The sequence below is a fragment of the Alligator mississippiensis genome, chromosome 3 (assembly GCF_030867095.1).
Source record: "Alligator mississippiensis isolate rAllMis1 chromosome 3, rAllMis1, whole genome shotgun sequence".
Lineage (NCBI taxonomy): Eukaryota > Metazoa > Chordata > Crocodylia > Alligatoridae > Alligator > Alligator mississippiensis.
This window is the reverse complement of record NC_081826.1, coordinates 13,926,436-13,946,348: the sequence shown is the minus strand read 5'-3', so window position 1 is coordinate 13,946,348 and position 19,913 is coordinate 13,926,436. Positions and strand designations below refer to the sequence as shown.

Here is a 19,913-nt window from a genome sequence, read left to right as displayed (position 1 = left end):
CCCTCGCCATTCCCCAATCGTGGTTTCATAGTTTCATAGTTTCTCAGCTCTTGATTCTTGTTCAACCTTCAGCTTTGGCTTTTGGTTTGTGATCCTAGTTTACCCAGTCTCTGTCTACAGCTTCTGCTCCTAACTGCTTTGACTTTGGCTATGGCTCCCAAATCCAGTGCTAATGCCAGGCCCCTCTATATGCCAGCTGCCTGGGGAACCAGTCGGAGCTGCATCCATGCTTTGGGTGTCTAACCATTAGGCAGGACCACCTACATCCCAGTTTTCGGACACTGGGACTTGGATAACCAAAAAACTGAAGCTGAGAGGTGCCTCTCTATTCTGTATGCAAACACACGAGCATTTCTGCTTCAGGTTTGAAAGCCAAGCTATTCCGCAGTTTCAGTACCATTTCTTGGACTTGCAGGGTTTCAAAAATAAAACAGACTTACAATAACAGTGCTTCCCAGGGAACTGGTAAAAAACATTGCCAGTATGTAAGAAACACCCCTGAACCATTGCCCTCTACCTGATGTCTGTAAGATTTGCACAAAAATGCAGGGCTGTTATTAATACTGGGGTTATGACCAAGACTGTCACTTGTTATTTTCTCTTTTCCCTCCTCATAGAAATGCAAACACGGAAAATAGCTGGCTTTTGTTTGGTGGAGATATATTACCCTCCACAAGTGCAAATGGCAGACCCTTTTGGAGCCTGCCAAATACAACTCTTGAGTGACTGAGACAGAATTACCAGGCTCAAATGCTTTGTTTTACCAGGCAAGAAGGGCCTTGTTTTCAGTGCAGGAACACAGGCCAGCAATCCGGAAGACAGAGGATTAGACCTCATAAATAATTAGCAATTACTTTTTACTCTGCAACCAAGTTGACAAAGTCCCAGGCTAAGACATTTGGGAGTAATCATACAAAATAGGTTAATTAGTGAAACTTGGTGGTGGGGAGGGGATGATTCCACAGCAGAAATTGCTTTTTGCCCTTCCAAAGTATACTTGACCAAGTCTCGGCACTTGGAGAGTTTGTAGTAAGCCTACATCTCTGTCTTTGAATCTCTCTGCAACACAGTTCTTTGAACAGGGGATGTACTGGCACTCGAACAACATAATTCCTGAAACCCTGTGTAGCCAATACTGTTGTGGTTTATTTTATTTTTTTTTGCTTAAATCAAAATAGGGTAACAAAGCTGAGGGATGTCTGGCAGTACGTGTGAAGTCTGGTGTTTTGTTCTTCAAAGGGGAGGGCAGGGTGCCAATGTCCCAAATAGCACAGTAGACAGCTCCGCTTCAAACAGTCTTGACTGTGCACCATAGTTCCCTCTGTCCTTCCTCCCACTGAGCCCCCAAAGCATTTCCCACCACTTAGCTTTATTGGTCACATCCTTCCCTCTTTTAAAAACTGAACAACCAGTGGATCAGGGAAGCTGCGGACAGAGAAGAGCCAGGATCTCAAAGCCAGAGGCTTGCCCTTTGTGAAGCCATGTCAAGGCTGACTTAAGGGGGTCCTTTAGGAGAAGGAGTCTAAGTAATGCTCCTTCTTGATAAGTCCCAAGGCAGAGTTTCCCCCAAAAGTGCTGTGCTCCGTGACAGTAGGTGTGTAGCAAACCATAACTATTGAGTCCTATGAACTAGAATCAAATGAGGAGGGAGGTTGTGATTTTTCCCCCTTTTGCAACATATTGATCTTGTTCTGTAGCTGTATCTCTACAGAGGATGAAAGCTTTTTCAGCCAACCAGCTCACTCGCTCCTGTCCAGATCAGCAATAACTTGGCAACAGTCATTGCAAATCTATTTGCTTTATAGAGCTATGCTGCAATAATGGACTCATTAAATAGCTGCATAACTGGGTTTTGTAGCTAGAGTTGGTCATTAAAATACTTCTAATGATGAACGGTCATGCAAAGAGACTGATCTCATTTGAAGGAGCTTTCTCTCACTAGGCAACAGCTTGCTGCACATAACAAAATCATGGGAGTTGAAATGAATGATGTTAAAAATAAAGGGTTTGCTTTCTTTTGTTTGTGCTTAGGGGCCTTACAGTGGCCTTAAACTGGGATTAAATTATATTTTGCATGGGTTTAAATATAATGTAAGGCTGGCCTGAAAGGGAAATGGGAATTGTAGCAAATATTGCAAATACTGATAATGGTTAGTGGTAAGTGTAACCTTCTAGAGCTGTTGGTAAAGGTAGTTAAATATAAATTCACATGTTTCTGCAATAGGTTTACAAGACTGTTAATGAATCCTGAGATTGCTAGCAAGCAACCCTTTGGAAACAATCAGAGGCTTGGCCAAGGATGGGCTGAAATAGCATATGGTGGTCCACATGAAGTAATGCGATGTGAGGGAAGTTTTGGTTTGACTCCAACAGAAAAGACCCTAGTAAAGAGGTGTTGGGCTGGCGGAGAGTCTTTCTTGAGAGGTTGTTGGAGGTCCAGTCTTTGAAGACTGCTTGGGCAGGGATTATGCTAGACAAGTACAGGCGCTTGGTTTCCAGGCCCAAGTGCTCTTGTGCCTGCACCATGCATGTGGAGCTGCTTAGAAGGTGCATGTGGAGCGGCACGAGTGGCTGAGCTTAGATGCCGCTGGGCACCCCAGAGCCATTGCATTTGTCCATCTCTGGGAGAAGTTTGTGCAAAATTGCAGCAGGTGGTGGTGAAACAGAAGAGACCCGGGCAGGCAGACACCAATAAATTGCTTGTGATGGCAACCTGCTACAGCCAGCAAGCCCTGGAGCCATGCCAAGTGACAAAGCATAGCCCAAAGGTACAGACTTTCTTATCCAGGGGGATGGCTGGAATATGGAAATGTTAGGCAAAGTTGCCAATGGTTCAATATATCCATCCTGTGACAGTTCAGCTGTAAACTACTACAGGCTGTGCAGCAGAACTGGTTCTCTATAGAGAAGAAAGCTCAAGGAGATCATTGTGATTACAGGTTTCCAGTGACAGAGAATATCAGATGCAGCCTACTTGTCATAAAATGGTTGTAAAAGAGTGGCCAGGATGGACCATAGATGATCACTCTTTCAAAGTTCAATTTTACAGCACAAACCTTTTGTTGTGAACTCTTTGCGGATTCGGCCTTAGGTATCAGGGCAGTGATCTTCCAACTTTTAACAGATTAGATTGAATACATTTAGTGACTGGAAGCCCTGCCTTGTATTTAAACGATCACGTCACATTGCAGCTTCGTGGCACATGAATACAGTGTTGTAAGGAGACAGTACGATGTACTCATTGGAGCAGCCTTAAGATATTCTATTCACCTCTTCTCTGCCATCGTTTCTTTCCTATGCGAGAAAGCTGATGTGTCCAACCTCAGGCTGGCTGTTAGAAGGGTTAAATATTCGTTTTCATCCATCAGACTTGCAGATCTCACAGGAACCATTTGCAGGGTATTGCAACGTGCCAAGAGGCTGAGGTAGCAGGTCCCTGCTTTCTTGTCCCCACAGCAAATTCTGGACCTTAAGTCAAAAGAGTGAGAGAGAGCGAGAAAGGCAGTATTGCAAGAACTGTTCAGTGTGGGAACATTAAGAGCTTATCACCAATGGACATACAGTTGTGATAGCCACATCATTATGCTCTAGCTCCCAAGGGGGCATGTTTTCTGTGTAGATCGTGTTTTTGATATGGAAAAGGGTAAATACGGGTCTCAATCACATTTTGCTGAGAGTAAGTATGCATTTGTTGAGGTTAACCAACACCAAAGTACCATGGAAGTGAAATCAAGCTGCTAGGATCTGGGAACCTGGGGGTTTGAGTATTGCCTGGCTGTGGGGGTGGGAGGAGCTGAGAAACTTCCACTAGGGAGGGGTGAACCAGCTTGATAAAATAGGAGCTAACTGTCTGGATACCTGCGGCTGCTGATAAAGGCAGCTCTTTCCCTATCACTTTCTGGTTCTGATCAGAGTTGCAAGTGAATGTGTTGCAATACAAGAAGAGGCAATTTTTGCGTGCGCTCAGCATAGCCGGCTCTTGAGTTTCAGACAATGTGGATAGACTGGGGATTTCTGGCCTGGACATTTTTTTCCTACTTCCCTAGCTACTAAATGGGGAATGAGTCCACTGGAGAGAGGACATGTCCCAGGCTGGCAATGGCTGAGCATCAGTGGAGCAAGGCTGACCCCAAGTGCTGCCCTTTCCCCCCTGGCTGGGGAGGGAGGTTGTACCACCAAAGGGACGTGGTACTCTTCGAATGGGCGACGGTACTTTGGAGTTAGCCTTCTATTCCCATCATGAAGGGGTTGGTTCCTGGCCAGTCAGTGCAGATTTCAAAGCCTTTCCTGAAGGCACTGCAAACCTTGTTCCTCTGTTTGCCTGCAGGCCGTTTCCCAGCCCTCCACCACCGTGCCCCCCACCACCTCCACTGTGACAGAGGCTTATACGCGGACTCAGTATTGCAAGTGGCCGTGTGAGTGCCCGAAGTTGCCACCTCGCTGTCCCAGAGGGGTTAGCCTGGTCACCGACGGCTGTGAATGCTGCAAGGTGTGTGCCAAGCAGGTCGGGGAGAACTGCACCGAGGCCGACACCTGTGACTTTCACAGGGGCTTGTACTGTGACTACAGCGGAGACAGACCTAGGTACGAAATAGGAGTGTGTGCACGTAAGTGATGTACATATATTTTTGACTTTGTTTTCCAGCACTGGCACCTCCCATTGGTCTAAACGGAGACTGATTTACTCAGATCATTAGCTGTGAGGCCACCAGCCCTCACCAGACCTCTCTGTCGGTTCAGACCCATTGGCTAGCTGAGAAGTGGCTCGGAGGGTTCTTGCTCCATGAGCCGGCGGTTGCAAAGGGCAAGAAGGAAACAGCAACCTGAAGGCATAATCCTGCCCTTGGATTTGCAAGTGCCTGAACAGCAGCTGCTGCTCTGGTGACTAGCTGGTGGGAGGAGGATGCAGGAAGAGGATCTCTAGGCAGCAGGTCCACAAAGCTGGCTCTAAAGGCTTTAAACGCGTGCTTGGAAACCTGTGCTGTGAGTGGGACTCTGCTTATCCCCGGCAGCGTGGTCCCAAGGAGAGAACGGTCAGGAGAAAGGAGTGAGCTTGTGGCCTAACTCCTTCCCTCCTGCCTCTTGAGGGGGATGGTCTTGCTCTTGCATGGGATCCCCAGGCTGGCCTTGCAGGGGCAAAAGGGGTTGGGGAATCTCCCGACCAAAGAAGCTGGTTCTTGTGAGGCCTTTGCGGTCCCTTCACTCCTCGCTCCCCTGTTTGGAAGGTCTCAGCCCACGCTTTTGAGTCCTGACCCTGGAGAGGGCTGAGGACTCAGAGGACTGAGTGCGTTTGGGGCCAAATCCTGCTTCATCTATTCAGTGACTGTGGTGTAGCTCCTGGCAAAGTCCTTATATACGCAGCCAGGATCAGGGAGACGTTCTTCTTTGCCTGTGTAAAGGCACACTGATACTTTCAATGGACAGCACTTAGACACCCCCAGAGACCCATCCTTAGTTCTGCAGGAGGGACGTGAGTCTCCAGTCATTCAAAGGGGACTTTTAGCCTGCGTTAAGATGCCTCTGTCTGCCCAGAATCCCTTTTGCTCCTGGCTGCAGAAGTCACAGCCGTCTTAGGACTCCAAACCTGAGCAGGTAGGCAGCAGATAGCAGCAACAGCAGCAGGATCTTGATTGTCTGTAAAATCCCTAATGGTTAGAGCACTTGCCCAGGACATTGAACAGCTGAGATCTAGTCCCCTTCTCCTTCCCAGATTCAGGGGATTTGGACTCATGCCACCTAAATCCCAGGAGAGTGCCCTAACCTGCAAGCTGTGGAGTAGACATGATGGGGCAGGATTCCTACCTGCCTTGGGCCCTTAAAACAAGCGCCTGGCTTCTGTGCCCCCCCCATACAGTCGAAAAGGGAGGTGTGACCGTGTCACTGCACCCACTTTGGATCCATGCCTGGAGATGCCTGCCCAGTGTGACAAAACCAAAGACAAGACACAAGGTCAGAATTGCAGATGGGCACAGGCCATGGAAATTTAATTCTGTTTGGAGTGCAAGCTGCTCCAGTTTATCAGAAGGAAGGCCATTCAACTTGGGAGGTTTGTTCAATTCAGTAGAAAGAGAAGAGGCCGTTCCAGTGTTAGAAGCCAACATTTCCGCTGATTGCCCAGCTAAAGCAGGCTCTGACTCAGCCCTGTCTTTAACCAACACTGAAACCTAACAGTAGTAACGTGAGCGTGCTGCCTCTCTGTGACGGGCTATGAAACCGCAGCCTTCATGTCACAGGCTTACTGCCGCATCAGAGCCAGTTCTGCAAAATGGGAAAGCTGCTCTGTAGTGAAGTACAAAGCATTTTCTTTTAGTCTCTACATCCAAGCACTTCCTGCTTGTGTGGGGATGAACCTGGTCAACCGTTTAATGTTAAAAAATATATAATAATCGAACTGTTGCACTTTGCTGGCAAGGTGACACATTACAGTGCATCATCACGTGACCCCCAAAAGATACGAAATGTCATGTTAAGGACCGTTCCTCCTAACAGTTCATGACATTGTGTGAGAAAGAGAAGTATAAAAATGTTAAAAATATTTGAAATCCCATTTCAAAACAAGGAGTGTTATTGGGAACCTAAATACTTGACAATATCTGTTTTCGTTTTTTTTTTAATTCAAAATGGAAACAGGATCTGTTAAGGGCAGAATTTCCTGCAAAACTCTTGAGTTTCACTCATCTCTGAGCATAAGGCCTCAAATTTTCCCTATCTGCATTGATCGTGTGATGCTGGCACCTTTAAACGCTGGTCCAGTCAGGCTGGAGAATGCCCCTTTAAAGAGATTGGTTACTTGTAACTGTTTGCTATTTTAATCGCCTTCTCTCTCTTTCTCATCTTGTTGTAGAAATTTCAGGGGTGGGTTGTGTCCTCAATGGCATCAGGTACAGGAACGGAGATTCCTTCCAGCCCAGCTGCAAGTACAACTGCACGTGCATTAATGGGGCTGTGGGCTGTATCCCGATGTGTGTAAATTCGCGCCCCCCACTCGTCTGGTGCCCGAACCCAAAGCAAATTAAGATGGCAGGCAAGTGCTGCGAGCAGTGGATCTGCGACGACTCCAGGAGGATCAGGAAGACGTCTCCACGACACATCTCCTCTGCAGGTATAGCGCCTACAGAGTGAGCATTGACTTGGCTAGAGCTGGGATTTGAACCCAGGGAACCTTAAAACCTGAGTCGTGGGTCTCCACTCCATGCACTCAAGCATCTGGTAGCTTACCTGGCTGCTGTAGCAGACTCCTACTCCATGTGGCTCAGCCACAGAGAAGTCTCAGTGTGCATTATACAGCAGTGCCCATCATAGATGCGTTCAAGTCCATCCACAGAGATGCTGGATAGCTTTATCCAAAACTCTTAGGTGCTGCTGACACTTTCAGCAGTCAGAGCTAGGTGGGCAAAGGCTTCTCTAAAAAGAATAGCTTTTAGCATGGGGGAACTTTGCTTTTGTCCCATTAACTTTGCTTTTGTCCCGTTCTGGGCTGGGCATCCAAAGTAGAGAGGGGCCCAAACTGAAGCCAGGCAGCCTTGAATTTTGAGATAAACAGGACTGGGATGGAAGCTTTCTGGCTGGCTTCTGTCACCCTGAATCTGAGCAGCCCCAAAGTTGGAGACAGGTTGGAGCTGACCTATGCCATCCTGAGCCCACTTCTAGTTCAAAGAACATTTCAGACCACTCTTGTGTCACTGCATACCCCAACGTCACCATTTCTGTGAGATCTGCTCTATGCAGCGTCTGGAGTATTTCAACGTAAAGGTGGAATTCAGATACATTGTATCAACCCTGTTTACCTGAGGGCATGGACGGTACACTACCCCCTTACATACTTATATGCCCCCCACCACAACCCTCCCCAATACAACATGTATGTTTTAATGTGTATTCATGCTCATGGAAGCTCAGCGAGGAGGGGAAATTGTATTATCATGATCGTACACAAAGGGACTGAGGCCAGAGCAGCGATTCACTCGGTGTTGTTGGATGTCAGGTGAGGGAGGCACTTGAATTTAGTGTTCCCAAGTCTTGGTGCCCTGATCCCTGGACCATCCTTCATCATCTTCAAACAGTCCAAAGCACAGGTGAGGCCCTGCACTCGAGTTCAAGCAATTGGTGTTCAGTTCTTAACTCCAGATCCTTGTATAACTCTGGGCAAGTCCCGTAGACTCAGATCCTCCAGGAAACCTAGATGTCTAACTTACTTTGGTTTTCTTGGAGGAGCTGGGCCTTAATCTCTGCGGCCCAGTTCTCCACCTGTAAAATGGAGGCAATAATACTTCCTTTGGCTGTCTTGTCTATCTAGAATAGACATCCTTCAGGGTAGGGACCGTCCCTCAGTATCTGTTTGTGGAAGCCTGCACTACAGTGTGTGAATGCATTACAAGTTGAGACCAGCCTGGTTCTGAGTGGCTCCTAGTGGGCTATTCACTGCCATGCCCAGTGCACTGGCAGTGCTCCCATCTCTTTTGCTTTTTATTTTCTGTGAGACACAGGGCTTTTTTGAATAAGGTCTTCTCCAGCTGCGGTATGCAAGAGGAACCAGAATAGGTGCTCCTGTGTGTCTTTTGGACAAATGGTTGTCTGCCAAGTCAGGGAACGGGCCTGATGGGCTGCAGGCCCCTTCCAATCCAGTGTGCCGATGTGTCCTCCCCTGTCTACAAATGAAAGGCTCTAACTGCATACCAGATCCCTTAGCCATGAAACCATCAGTCATGGACTATCAATCATAAATCAGCAGAAAAATTAAACTTCATAGAACAGGGCTAGAAGGGCCCTCAGAAGGCCATCTAAGCCAACTCCTGTTTAAAGCAGAATCAGCGGTATCTAAACCATCTCCAATGGTTCCAGTCTCATCTCTGTCCTGCATTGGCAGCTTCAATTATCCATGCATGGTTGCATCTGGGAGCCAGAAACAAAGAAGGGGGCCCACTGTGCTAGGTGCTATAGAGACAGTCCCTGCCCCACAGAGACCATCAATTAGGTCTCAGTAAGGACACTGTGTGGAGATGAGGGGGAGACAAAATTTGAGTTTAGTAGAAAAGCAGAGTCAAGCAGAATGTGGACCTCTTCTTGGGCCTTGAGGGTATATTAACAACCTTTGCAGCAGCAGGACTTTGGCTGCTGTGGCCCCCCCTGCTTTACCAGTGGCAGATTAGGGTGTTATGTCTTCTGTTGTGTCAGGGTTGACGGTGTAGATTTGCTAAGAGGTTAGAAAATGGATTTTTATAGGATGGTCTGGATAAGAATGATCCTGACTCAGGCAGGGGTTCAACTAGATGACTTCTCAAGGTCCCTTCCAGCTCTACTTGTCTGTGACTCTAGAATCAAAGCATCAGAAAATTCAGGTTGGAAGGGACCTCAGAAGGTCATCTAGTCCAATCCCCTGCTCATCGCAGGGTCATCCCCATCTATATCATCCCAGCTAAGGCTTTGTCTAACTGGGTCTTAAAAACCTCCAAGGATGGAGAGTCCACACCCTCTCTGGGTAACCTCTTCCAGTGTTTTATCCAATCTAAACTTCCCTTGCTGCAACTTAAGACTGTTTGTTGCTTGTTCTGTCATCTGCCACCATTGAGAACAGTCCATCTCCATCCTCTTTTGAATCCCCCCCTTAAGGTAGTAGAAGGCTGCTATTAAATCCCCCGTCCATCTTCTCTTCTGCAGACTAAATAAACCCAGTTCCCTCAGCCTTTCCTTATAAGTCATGTGCCCCAGCCCCTGAACCATTTTTGTTGCCCTCTGCTAGTCTCTCTCCAATTTGTCCACATCCTTTCTGTAGTGGGGGGCCCAAAACTGGACACAGTACTACAGATGTGGCCTCACCAGTGCAGAATAAAGAAGAATAATTACTTCCCTCGATATGGTGGCAATGCCCCTACTAATGCAGCCCAGTATGCTGCTAGGCTTCTTCACAGCAAAAGGCACACTGCTGGCTCATATTCAGCTTATTGTCCACTGTAACCCTCAGGTCCTTTTCTGAGGACCTGCTGCCCAACCAGTCAGTCCCTGGGCTGTAGCAGTGCATGGGATTGTTTTGCATTTTGCACTTGTCCTTGTTGAATCTTATGAGCTTTATTTTGGCCCAATCCTCCAATTTGTCACTCTGAACCCTAGCCCTAACCTCCACTGTATCTACTACTCCTCCCAGCTTGGTGTCATCCACAAACTTGCTAAGGATGCAACCCATCCCATCTTCCAGATCATTAAAGAAGATATTGAACAAAACCGGTCCCAGGACCGACCCCCCGGGGCACTCCACTTGATACTGACTGCCAGCTAGACATTGAGCCATTGATTACTACTCACTGAGCCCAACAATCCAGCCAGCTTTCTATCCACCTTGCAGTCCATTCATCCAACCCAGACTTCCTCAGCTTGCTTGCAAGAACGCTGTGGGAGATGGTATCAAAAGCCTTGGTAAAGTCAAGGTATAGTATGTCCACTGTTTTCCCTGTATCCATGGAGCCAGTCATCTCATCATAGAAGGCAATGAGGTTGGGCAGGCATGACTTGCTCTTGGTGAATCCGTGCTGACTGTTCCTAATCACCTTCTTCTCCTCCAAGTGCTTAGAAATGGCTTCTTTGAGGATCTGCCCCATGATTTTTCTGGGGACTGAGATGAGGCTGACTGGTCTATAGTTTCCTGGATCCTCCTTCTTCCCATTTTTAAAAATGGGCATTATATTTGTCCTTTTCCAGTAGTCTGGGACCTCCCCTTTTGCCACGAGTTTTCTAAGATAATGGCTAATGGCTCTACAATCACATCAGCCAATTCCCTCAGCACTGTTGGATGCATTGCATCCGGCCCCATGGACTCTATGTCCGTTCAATGTAATTATTCATTGGTTTATTGGCCTAACTATAGAGAGAGACCTAGAAGGGACATGTATGTAGCAACCTGTCCCAATGAGTAATGAATGTTAATCTGTTCCATAGCTTATGCGGGAGAGAATGAATCCTGGCAGAAGAACTGTATTGTTCACACCTCGTCCTGGAGCCCCTGCTCGAAGACCTGCGGGCTGGGGATAGCAACAAGAATTTCCAACGATAACCCGCAGTGCCAGCTCATGAAAGAAAGTCGCCTCTGCAACTTGCGGCCGTGTGAAGCGGATATAACCAAACACATTAAGGTAGGACCACTTCCCAGCTTCTCTTCCAGGTCACTGATTGGCCAAAAACATGCTGTGAGTGTGCCCTGGGAGGGCTGCCCTTTGGAAAGCGTGATGGTGACCTTTTGCAAACAAAAGTGATGGGAATGCCATGATTAGCAAATGCATGCTTTGACCTAAATGCATTCTGGCTGAGGTGGGGATAGGTCAGCATGTCTCCACATACCACCAGCAACTCTATTCATATCCTGGATATGAACAACTCCCATTGTGGGAGGATTGCTTAAAGCCACTCAGGAGCCCCTGGAAGTGACAGCAGCATAGGCGCCTGTGCCAATCACTAGTTCAGATTCGCCCATAACTCAGCTAACAAAAAGCCTGATGGGAAGCTGCGAGGCATCTTTCTATGTAGCTATAACTGTGGAAACTTTCCGCCTGCAACCAGGGAGGGATGGGGGAAGTACATTTCCAGGTGCACAAATCCATATGAATTTCCCAATGAGGGATGTGTAAAGTAGTCTATGACTGATGACATTCAAAGTCCTGAAAATTAAAGGGAGGGGAGGGGTAGGGTGGTGGTTGTAGGGGGGAGAGGGGGGTTGCATTTGCTTTGATTTGTGTGAATGAGGTCAATCTTCCAACAAAAGTGAACTTGGAATATTGTTCCCTGGTCAGCGGTAAGACCAGCTTTCTTTTGAAAAGTTTCTTCCTTTCCTCCCTGAAGAATCAGTTTGATTCTTGAATCCACAATGCAAATGGTGAATGGTCCATGCCTTCAGGCTAAATTTGTCATTTGGTGAATAATTCAGGATGGCAAGATTTGGGGGTCTTACATTGGTTCAAAACAAAAATGAGCTTGTGTTTTACTGAGAAGCATGGCCAAAGCCGTGCAATCTTTCTGCTGATACCTGTCCTCATAGCTTGAAATTAAGCTGTAAGTAACATTTAAGTGGCACATACACATTTGTTCTGGACCTTCAAGCTGGGCTGAAATGTGGTGTAACAATGCTAACCTAATAAAACAGATGAGAACTGCTAATTACAGCTGGTTGAAGGTTTTCCATTGTGTTTTTATCAGAAATTGAATGCGTCATGGAAAAACAACATTTTAATATTTTTTTTCCTACAATTTTTGATAGGGAAGTGTTATTAAGTGAAACCTTTTTTTTTAGATTTGACATTGAGTTTAGTTTTCAAAATTTTGAACACATGCTTTGTTCCTCCAAAGTGAATTACGTCCACAGGTTGGTTGGATTTTTTTTTAACTCATCTTTTCCTGCTCCAACTCTTCAGCCAACCTGATCACCTTGGAAAAAAAGAAGATTAAATGGCAAAGGGAAAAAGAAAAGTCTGCCACTTGATGACTTTGCCAAAGTTGGGGAAGTTTTGCAAAGTTGAGCTTGGAAATTAAACAAACCGAGGGGAAAAAAAAGGAAAAATACTAACCTTGGATATTATTTATTCATGTTATTGCACTCAGTGATAGAAAAGGAGAATGGGAGGGAATGACATTTCAAAACTAAAAAAGAATTGGAAATATATTCTATAAAAATAAATGCAAACGAATCCCATTTTGAATCCTAAGAAATGGAAGCGAGTCAGAAATGTCATTGTTTTTCACCATTTACTTTTACATTTCTGACCGGATTTACTGCTAACATAAAGGAAGTGCTAGTGCTTGGAAGAAGGTAGCTAAGGCAGATAGAAAAAGACAATTAAGATTCACGAACAAAGAATTTAATCTTTATCTCTCTTTCTGCCCTCCCGCCCTGATCTAGCCTGGGAAGAAATGCTTGGCTGTCTATAGAGCTGATGAACCGATGAACTACACCATTTCAGGCTGCGTGAGCAAAAAAACATACAGACCAAAATACTGTGGGGTCTGCACAGACGACAGGTGTTGCACACCCTACAAGTCAAAGACCATTGAAGTGAGTTTTGAGTGCCCAGGCGGAACTGGGTTTTCCTGGAAAATCATGTGGATCAACGCTTGCTTTTGCAACCTGAACTGCAAGAACCCCAATGACATCTTTGCTGATTTGGCACATTACCACGATTACTCCGAGATCGCTAATTAAATTGGCTGAATGCTGGAATGACCCATTGCTCTGATTTTACAGAGGTTTTAAAATAAAAAAAAAAAAAAAGAAAATCTTTCATCCGGTGCTAATGTAACATTTTGTTTTTCCAAGCAGGAAGGTAAAATCCCCTTTGCTCAGCACATTATTATTATTATTATTTTGTAGAGATTTTAGATGTGCAGAGTAGCAACCTTCCATCTGTTAACAATGGCCAGAGCCCCCTTTCATTAATCACATGCCAAGTAATCAAATGTAACCATGTTTCTCAGATCCCATGACTTAAACAACACAAGTGTTAGCATTGATCTGCTGTGGATGGCAACAATATTAAAAGAGCAGCAAAGAAACTAATTCCTGAAGGCTGCATCTACACTAGAGAAATAAGTATGTGGGTTTACTACAATGGTACAGCTTAACCAGTGGGCTATGCTCCGGTTTTTTCACTGTCCTCTCAAGGAAACCTCTGCTCCAAGGTGCAAAATGGGTAACACCACTTTGGCCCAGATTTTGGCTGACCTCAAGCCAAAGCCAATATAACTGAGCTCACCCCAAAGAACATCATGTTCTACTTCTGTTTGGAGCACACCGTACGGTTAAATCCCTGGGAGGAAGGACTTGAAGAGAACGACATTTCTCCAACTTGCCTAGATGGAGATTCCCTCACCTTATGCCACTCACTAGCCCCAAGATCCTTTATGCAACGATTATTGCTTAAATTAGCTGCAGGGCCTGCCAGAGCACTTCTGGATTGCTAGGAAGCCATGAGGAGGTCCTCATAAAGCCCTTGGACTTCTGATCTCAGCCCCAGATCCCTAGCAATCTGGCTGCACTGAATCCAAGGTGATCACCGCCAATATAGTGGCTCTCCAGGGAAGATAATACAGCACTGCATTTCATTTCTGCTCCCAGGAGAGCTTCACCAAGCTGTGGGAAGCAAGCATGCATGTCTTCTCCATGTGAGATCCATAGAGCAATCACATGGAGACCAGGGAGGAGTGAAGCAGAATAGTACCACTGAGGTCTGGTAAGCCTTTCCTTCCCTCCGGCCATGGTCAGCTTTAGGTATGGAAGCTGCAATGCCCCTTCTCCATGCTATTACCCACAGGCAATGCTAATCTCTGAAGCCTGGTTCTCATCCGCATGTTATGTGGAATTGAAAGCCCTTTTCCACAGCATGGAGTAGGTGTAATGTTCATGGAAGTGTGACCTACACACTTGTTATCTGCTCCACCGAAGAGTGTAGATGAGTGGAGCAGAAATCTAGGGCCCAGCTGACTAGGGCACAGCATCAGGTGCTGGCTGTTGGCTAAAAATTAAAGTAAAAATCTATGTGAAATTCTGCAAAAGGAGTTAGAAGCCCAAATGCTGCACGTGCCAAGAACTGGCCTGTCACTAGCAAAATGGGTAATAAAGTCATTCATCACTGAAGTATATTGAAGGCTTTTCCCTGAACTTGCAGTGCCAAAACTATGCACTTTAGAGGATGCAGACTGTCTGGATCGGTTACTGATTTTCACATGAGTTTAACACTTCCAGCCAGATGAAGAGACAGTGGGGATGGTGAGGAGGTCAGGGTAAATTAGCCAGAGGGAAAATAAGCATCTTTCCCCCTGCGCTACTCTTATGTTTCCTACTATTGCTAGCCACACAATATAATTCCTATGTAAAATATATATAGATAAATGTATTCCTTACACACTTCCACCAAAGGTAAACTGAGCTCCAGAGGTTTTTCCTAAGCATGACCAAAATGGGGATGAACATTTCTCATAGACAGAAATTCAAAGGGAGAGATTTTTTTTCTGCACTGTACATCGTCAGCTGAAGAGCATCGTACTACAGACCCACAACTCTCATTTTCCATTTGTTTCAGATCTGCCTTTTGTTCATTCCCATTGCCTCTTCAGCTCTCCCCCTGCTTGCCCGCAGCACCAAGGCTATCCATTTAGTCTCCCTAGTGCCTAGAGTAGTGAAAAGACTATATTGGAAGCCACCCAGCCTATTGCATCTCCCAGCTAGAGACTGTGGGGAGGTCACTGCAAATCCATGAAGGGAGCTTGACAGTTCACACCAGCTGAGGCTCTACTGTCGGGTTTTTCCTTATGCCTGGGCACATCATGCCCTTCCGTAGGACTTCTGTCCTGGCAAGGATGTCAGGATTTTTCCACTTCATGTGTATCAGAAGATGCAGATCATCACTTATCTCTGCTTCCCTTCGCATTTCTTATTTAGATTTTTGGGATGCTTCACTGATATCTCTGACAACAGGGCAGATTGGCTGCTGTAGTCGGGAACCAGGGCAAGAAGCTTCACTCTCTGCCTTGCCTCTACCCAAATAACATCAAGAGGCAAAGATGCAAAATCCTGGCATTCGGGGAGTACAAGGCCTCCACGGTGCTGAGGCTGCATCTGCCTGCAGCCTCATTGAAGGGTCTGAAGGCCATGCCTGATTTACCCCAAATGATCTCTAGTAAACCTGCATGAGCAAGCATGGGTCCACTGAAACACCGGCATAAGAATGCAGTAAGAGAAAGGGGCCCGAAGACAGACATCAAGCCATGGATCCAAGTGGGAGGCAATGAATATCTGGGGCTCCCTCTCTCACTGCCCCTGTACTCAGAGGTGAAGACCTGGATTTTGACTTCTGCAGCAGTTGGGAGTGCTCATATACAGTGCTTTGGCTCAGGGTGGTTGGTAAAGCAACAGATGTGCTCTTTGGTGTGCATTGGTGAGTCCACACGTCCCTACATATGCTGCACCACACCTGTGCACATACAACTTGCTCACAGATTTACTGTCACATCGACAAGCCCTAGTGAAGAACATGACAAAGCAACACAGCCCCTGGGTGGACCCCAGCCAGAGTCATGCCAGACGGTGCCTATGCTTACCGTCTTCAATGCTGTGATCTACCTGCATGCTGCCAGCGCTGTGACCAACTCCTGGCTAAGGCCAGCAAGCACTGCCTTCCTCAAGAGCTGAAAGAAGCCACTGTGAGCAGGCACGTGACCTGCAGCTCTAGCAGAAACTTGTGCTCAGCGAAGCAAATGTCTTTGAACCGCAGAGCTTTTTTCCAGCCGATTCTGTGCTTTGTTTCTAGCAGAGCTCTGGGGGAGAGAAAAGTGCCCGACTCCCTAGCTGCGGACTGCGACTCCGGACACTTCCTGGCTCTGCAACAAACTCCCAGGAACTTTGGCCCTTGAGCTCTCTGGTCCAGTACTTACGATAATGGGACAGTAATGCTCTCATGGGTTGTCCATCCATCCTACATAGGCTGCAAACAGTTGTCTCATTTCAAGCTGCCCTGATTGTCCCAGGTTTTGCCTTTGATCCAAACAGGAGTGGCACAGCCCTGCTCAGCTGCATTGCTGCTTGTCAGCGGGTAGGTGGCAAGGGAGAGCACACACCTGCCAAGCTTGTCCCTGGAATGAACAACAATTAAGTTAAATGAGCTACAATTAACTCAGACCCCCCCACATAGCAGGGGGAGCGTTAGCATATATTATCGGGCATATTTCACATGTCCTTGAAGCAGAATGGGTGTGAAGGTCTGGAAGATCCCAGGACAAAAGGCATTTCCCAGGATAAGTGCAGTGCCTGTTGACAGCAGGCGAGTATAGATTCCTTGGGACAGGGACCATCTCTTTCTATATGAACAGTGTCTAGTACAAGGGGTCCTGACCTCCACTGGGGTCAGCTAGAGTAATATGAAGATACAGTGGAGGAAATAGTGAGCCCAGATCTGATGCTAGATAAAGGCTGGAACTGGGATACTGTGAAGGGAAGCAAGGTGGCAATTCTGCAATCCATCCTAAAGCAAGACAATGCAGCCCAAATCCTCTTTACCCTGTGCCAGTGATTCTCAACCAAGGTCCCACAGCATCCTGGAGTGCCTTCAAGGGTGCTGTAGGGTGTCACACAATGTGAGCACTGGTAGGTTTGCAAACATGACTTACAAATAACCCCAGAGATTTCAGAGAGAAATCCATAGTTTTAGTCTTTCTGAATTCTCTGCAGTAGAAAAGCTGCTGTACAATTTTTCCGTAGGCAAAAAAAGAATGAAAACTAAGAGCTGTCATTTTTCAAGTGGTGTCTTGAGTCTCTTTAGGGATGTGTCAAGCCTAAAAAGGTTGAGAACTGCTGCCCTCTGCACAGTGACCTCAATGCACTTATGTTTGGCATCTACTCTGGCTGAAGGCAATGGCAAAATTCAAGGGCTGTGTCCAGATAAGCAATGCTGTGTGATATGTGCACACACTGCACATTCAGGTGTGCAATAAGTGCACACACTGCACATGCGATTTGTGCACACACTGCACATTCAGGTGTTCCCTGTGCTGCATGGTAGCAGTGTTTGGGTGGAGGGGGTTGATCCTGAGAGATCACCTCTGAGGTCCTGGGGACCTGCAAAGGCTGCTGGGGCCAGCACAGTCCCCTACCCCACCCGGGGTAACCTGCCGCACTCCAGAGGACATGTGGCACAGATGTTCCCCAGGGACAAGTAGCAGTGGCTCAAGGTTTCATAGTCGGTAGGGTCAGAAGGGACCTGAGCAGGTCAGCAAGTCCATGAGCAGAACATCAAGGTGTGCTGCTGCTTCTTGTCCCCAGGAAAGCAAACACCCATGCTAGTGTAAATATGGCTCAGAGGCTGAAGCAGCAGCCCCTCATTGAGAACTTTCCCTCCGTCGGGATGAAAGATCAAGCACGGCTGGTCTACAGCCTCTACAAGCAACGTGCACCTTTGATGCAGAATAGAAAGTCTCAAGTATATTAAAACGAGGTGCCTCTGCACCGAGTCAAGTATATTTAAAATACTGAGAATTATTATTCAGAACAAAGCACACTGTACTCCAATTATTACGTTGCTAATAGTAAGATCCTGAGTATTGTTCTCGATATATAGGTAGCGTGGGAGGCTGCAGAGTTCACAAACACTATGCAGTCTTTTAAATTAAGGCACTGTGATATTTTTCCTGGTTTCTTTTAGAGGATAAAAAGTCAGAAGGTACTTTAAAAAGAGAAGTACATTAAAATGAAGGGAACCGAATGATTAGTGTTTTTATTATATACAAGGACATCCTCACCCATACACATATCATTTCAAACTGTGACTCTCATTTAAATCATCTTACAGAGCTATTTTTGTAACACTTACATCCTGAAGCATATAGCAATCTATTGGAAAGACAAACTAGCCTAGGGTTGGGAAGTCTAAGAGATGTAAAAACGTGTGTAATTCAAAGTATGATACTTGTTCATACAATATGGATGTTGGCTTTACGGCTGGAATAATACAGCTATGCAGCAAAGGTAATAAATAACCATTGAAATGGTTCAACACTGAATTACTATGCAACTGTCTCCTTATTCAGAAGCTTTAAGAAAATGTGTGCACATATTTGTATATTTATAAGACATGTTCCTCCTCCTCCTCTTTCTTTGCATCTCTCAACATGAAGCTGCAGGAAATGAAAAGGCTGTAGGAGGCCTTGATCTTAGTGTGAGTATACGACAGCCGTGTGCGGCCTTTCCAACTTGCATCTCCTCCTCAGTCCATTATACATTTCCCATCCTAGCGTTTTGCTGCTCACTTCGCTGGAGCAAAGCTGAAAACAGATGCTGTAGAGATGGTGCTGTCAGCTACCCTTTTGCGGTCGGTCTTTATGGCCTAGATGGACCATATATGAGATGGCAAATGCCACCATCAGCCAAATCCAGCGCTTCAGGTGATAGAAGTCTCCCTGAAGGTGCTCCAAGAGATGCTGAGCCTCCTCTTGACTCCATTCAGCTCTGGGAAAGCAGATGGACAGCAGGGGAGGTCTCATTCATCCTGAGAAAGCAGAGCAATCGGCTGGTCACCTTAGGTGTCTGTACACAAATGCACAGAGGATGGGAAACTAGCAGGAAGAACTGGAAGTCTTCACACAGTCAATGAACTATGGCATGATTGGAGTAACAGAGATGTGGTGGGAGCTTGCATGACTGGAGCACTGTCATGGATGGGGGCAAATGGTTCAGGAAGGACAGGCAGAGGAGGACAAGTTGTACTTTATGTAAACGAGCCATTTGATTGCTCAGAGCTCCAGTATAAAACTGGAGACAGGCCTGCTGAAAGTCTCTGAATTAAGGTCAGAGTAGAGAGCAACAAGGGTGATGTTGTGGTGGGGGTCTGCTATAGACCACCAGACCAGGAGGAAGTGGTGGATGAGGCTTTCTTCAATCAGCTAGCAGAAGTTTTCAGATCACAAGTCCTGGTCCTCATGGGGGACTCCAATCACCCTGACATCTGCTGGGAGGGCAATACAGCAGTGCACTGGCAAGCCAGGAAGTTTTTGGAGAGTTGGGGACAACTTCTGGGTGTAAGTGTTGAAGAGGCAAACAAGGGCAGTGCTCTTCTTGACCTGCTGTTCACAAACAGGGAAGAATTGCTGGGGAACGGAGTAGTGAATGGCAACTTGGGCAGCAGCAACCACGAGATGATTGAGTTTAGGATCCTGAGAAAAGGAAGGAAGGAGAGCATCAGAGTAAGGACCCTGGACTTCAGAAAAGCAGACTTTGACTCGCTCAGGGAAATCGTGGGCAAGATCCCCTGGGAAGCCAGTCTGAGGGGGAGAGGAGTCCAGGAGAGCTGGCTGTACTTTAAAGAAACCTTACTGAGGGCACAGGAACATTAAGCCATCCCAATCTGCAGGAAGAGGGAAGTGATTATTCCCCTCTATTCAGCACTGGT

General features: G+C 46.5%; 1 protein-coding gene across 1 annotated transcript in view; it reads left to right on the top strand.

Moving 5' to 3' along the window:
- The window catches only part of CCN4 (cellular communication network factor 4), a 55,222-nt gene extending 36,694 nt beyond the window's left edge, over nucleotides 1-18,528 (top strand). Inside the window, exons 2-5 of the mRNA XM_006276525.4 lie at nucleotides 4,328-4,607; nucleotides 6,845-7,102; nucleotides 10,930-11,123; nucleotides 12,881-18,528. Of these exons, the coding sequence (XP_006276587.1) occupies nucleotides 4,328-4,607; nucleotides 6,845-7,102; nucleotides 10,930-11,123; nucleotides 12,881-13,180 (1,032 nt within the window). The 3' untranslated portion in view covers nucleotides 13,181-18,528. The remainder of the gene's footprint in view (nucleotides 1-4,327; nucleotides 4,608-6,844; nucleotides 7,103-10,929; nucleotides 11,124-12,880) is intronic.
- Nucleotides 18,529-19,913: the final 1,385 nt, after the last annotated feature.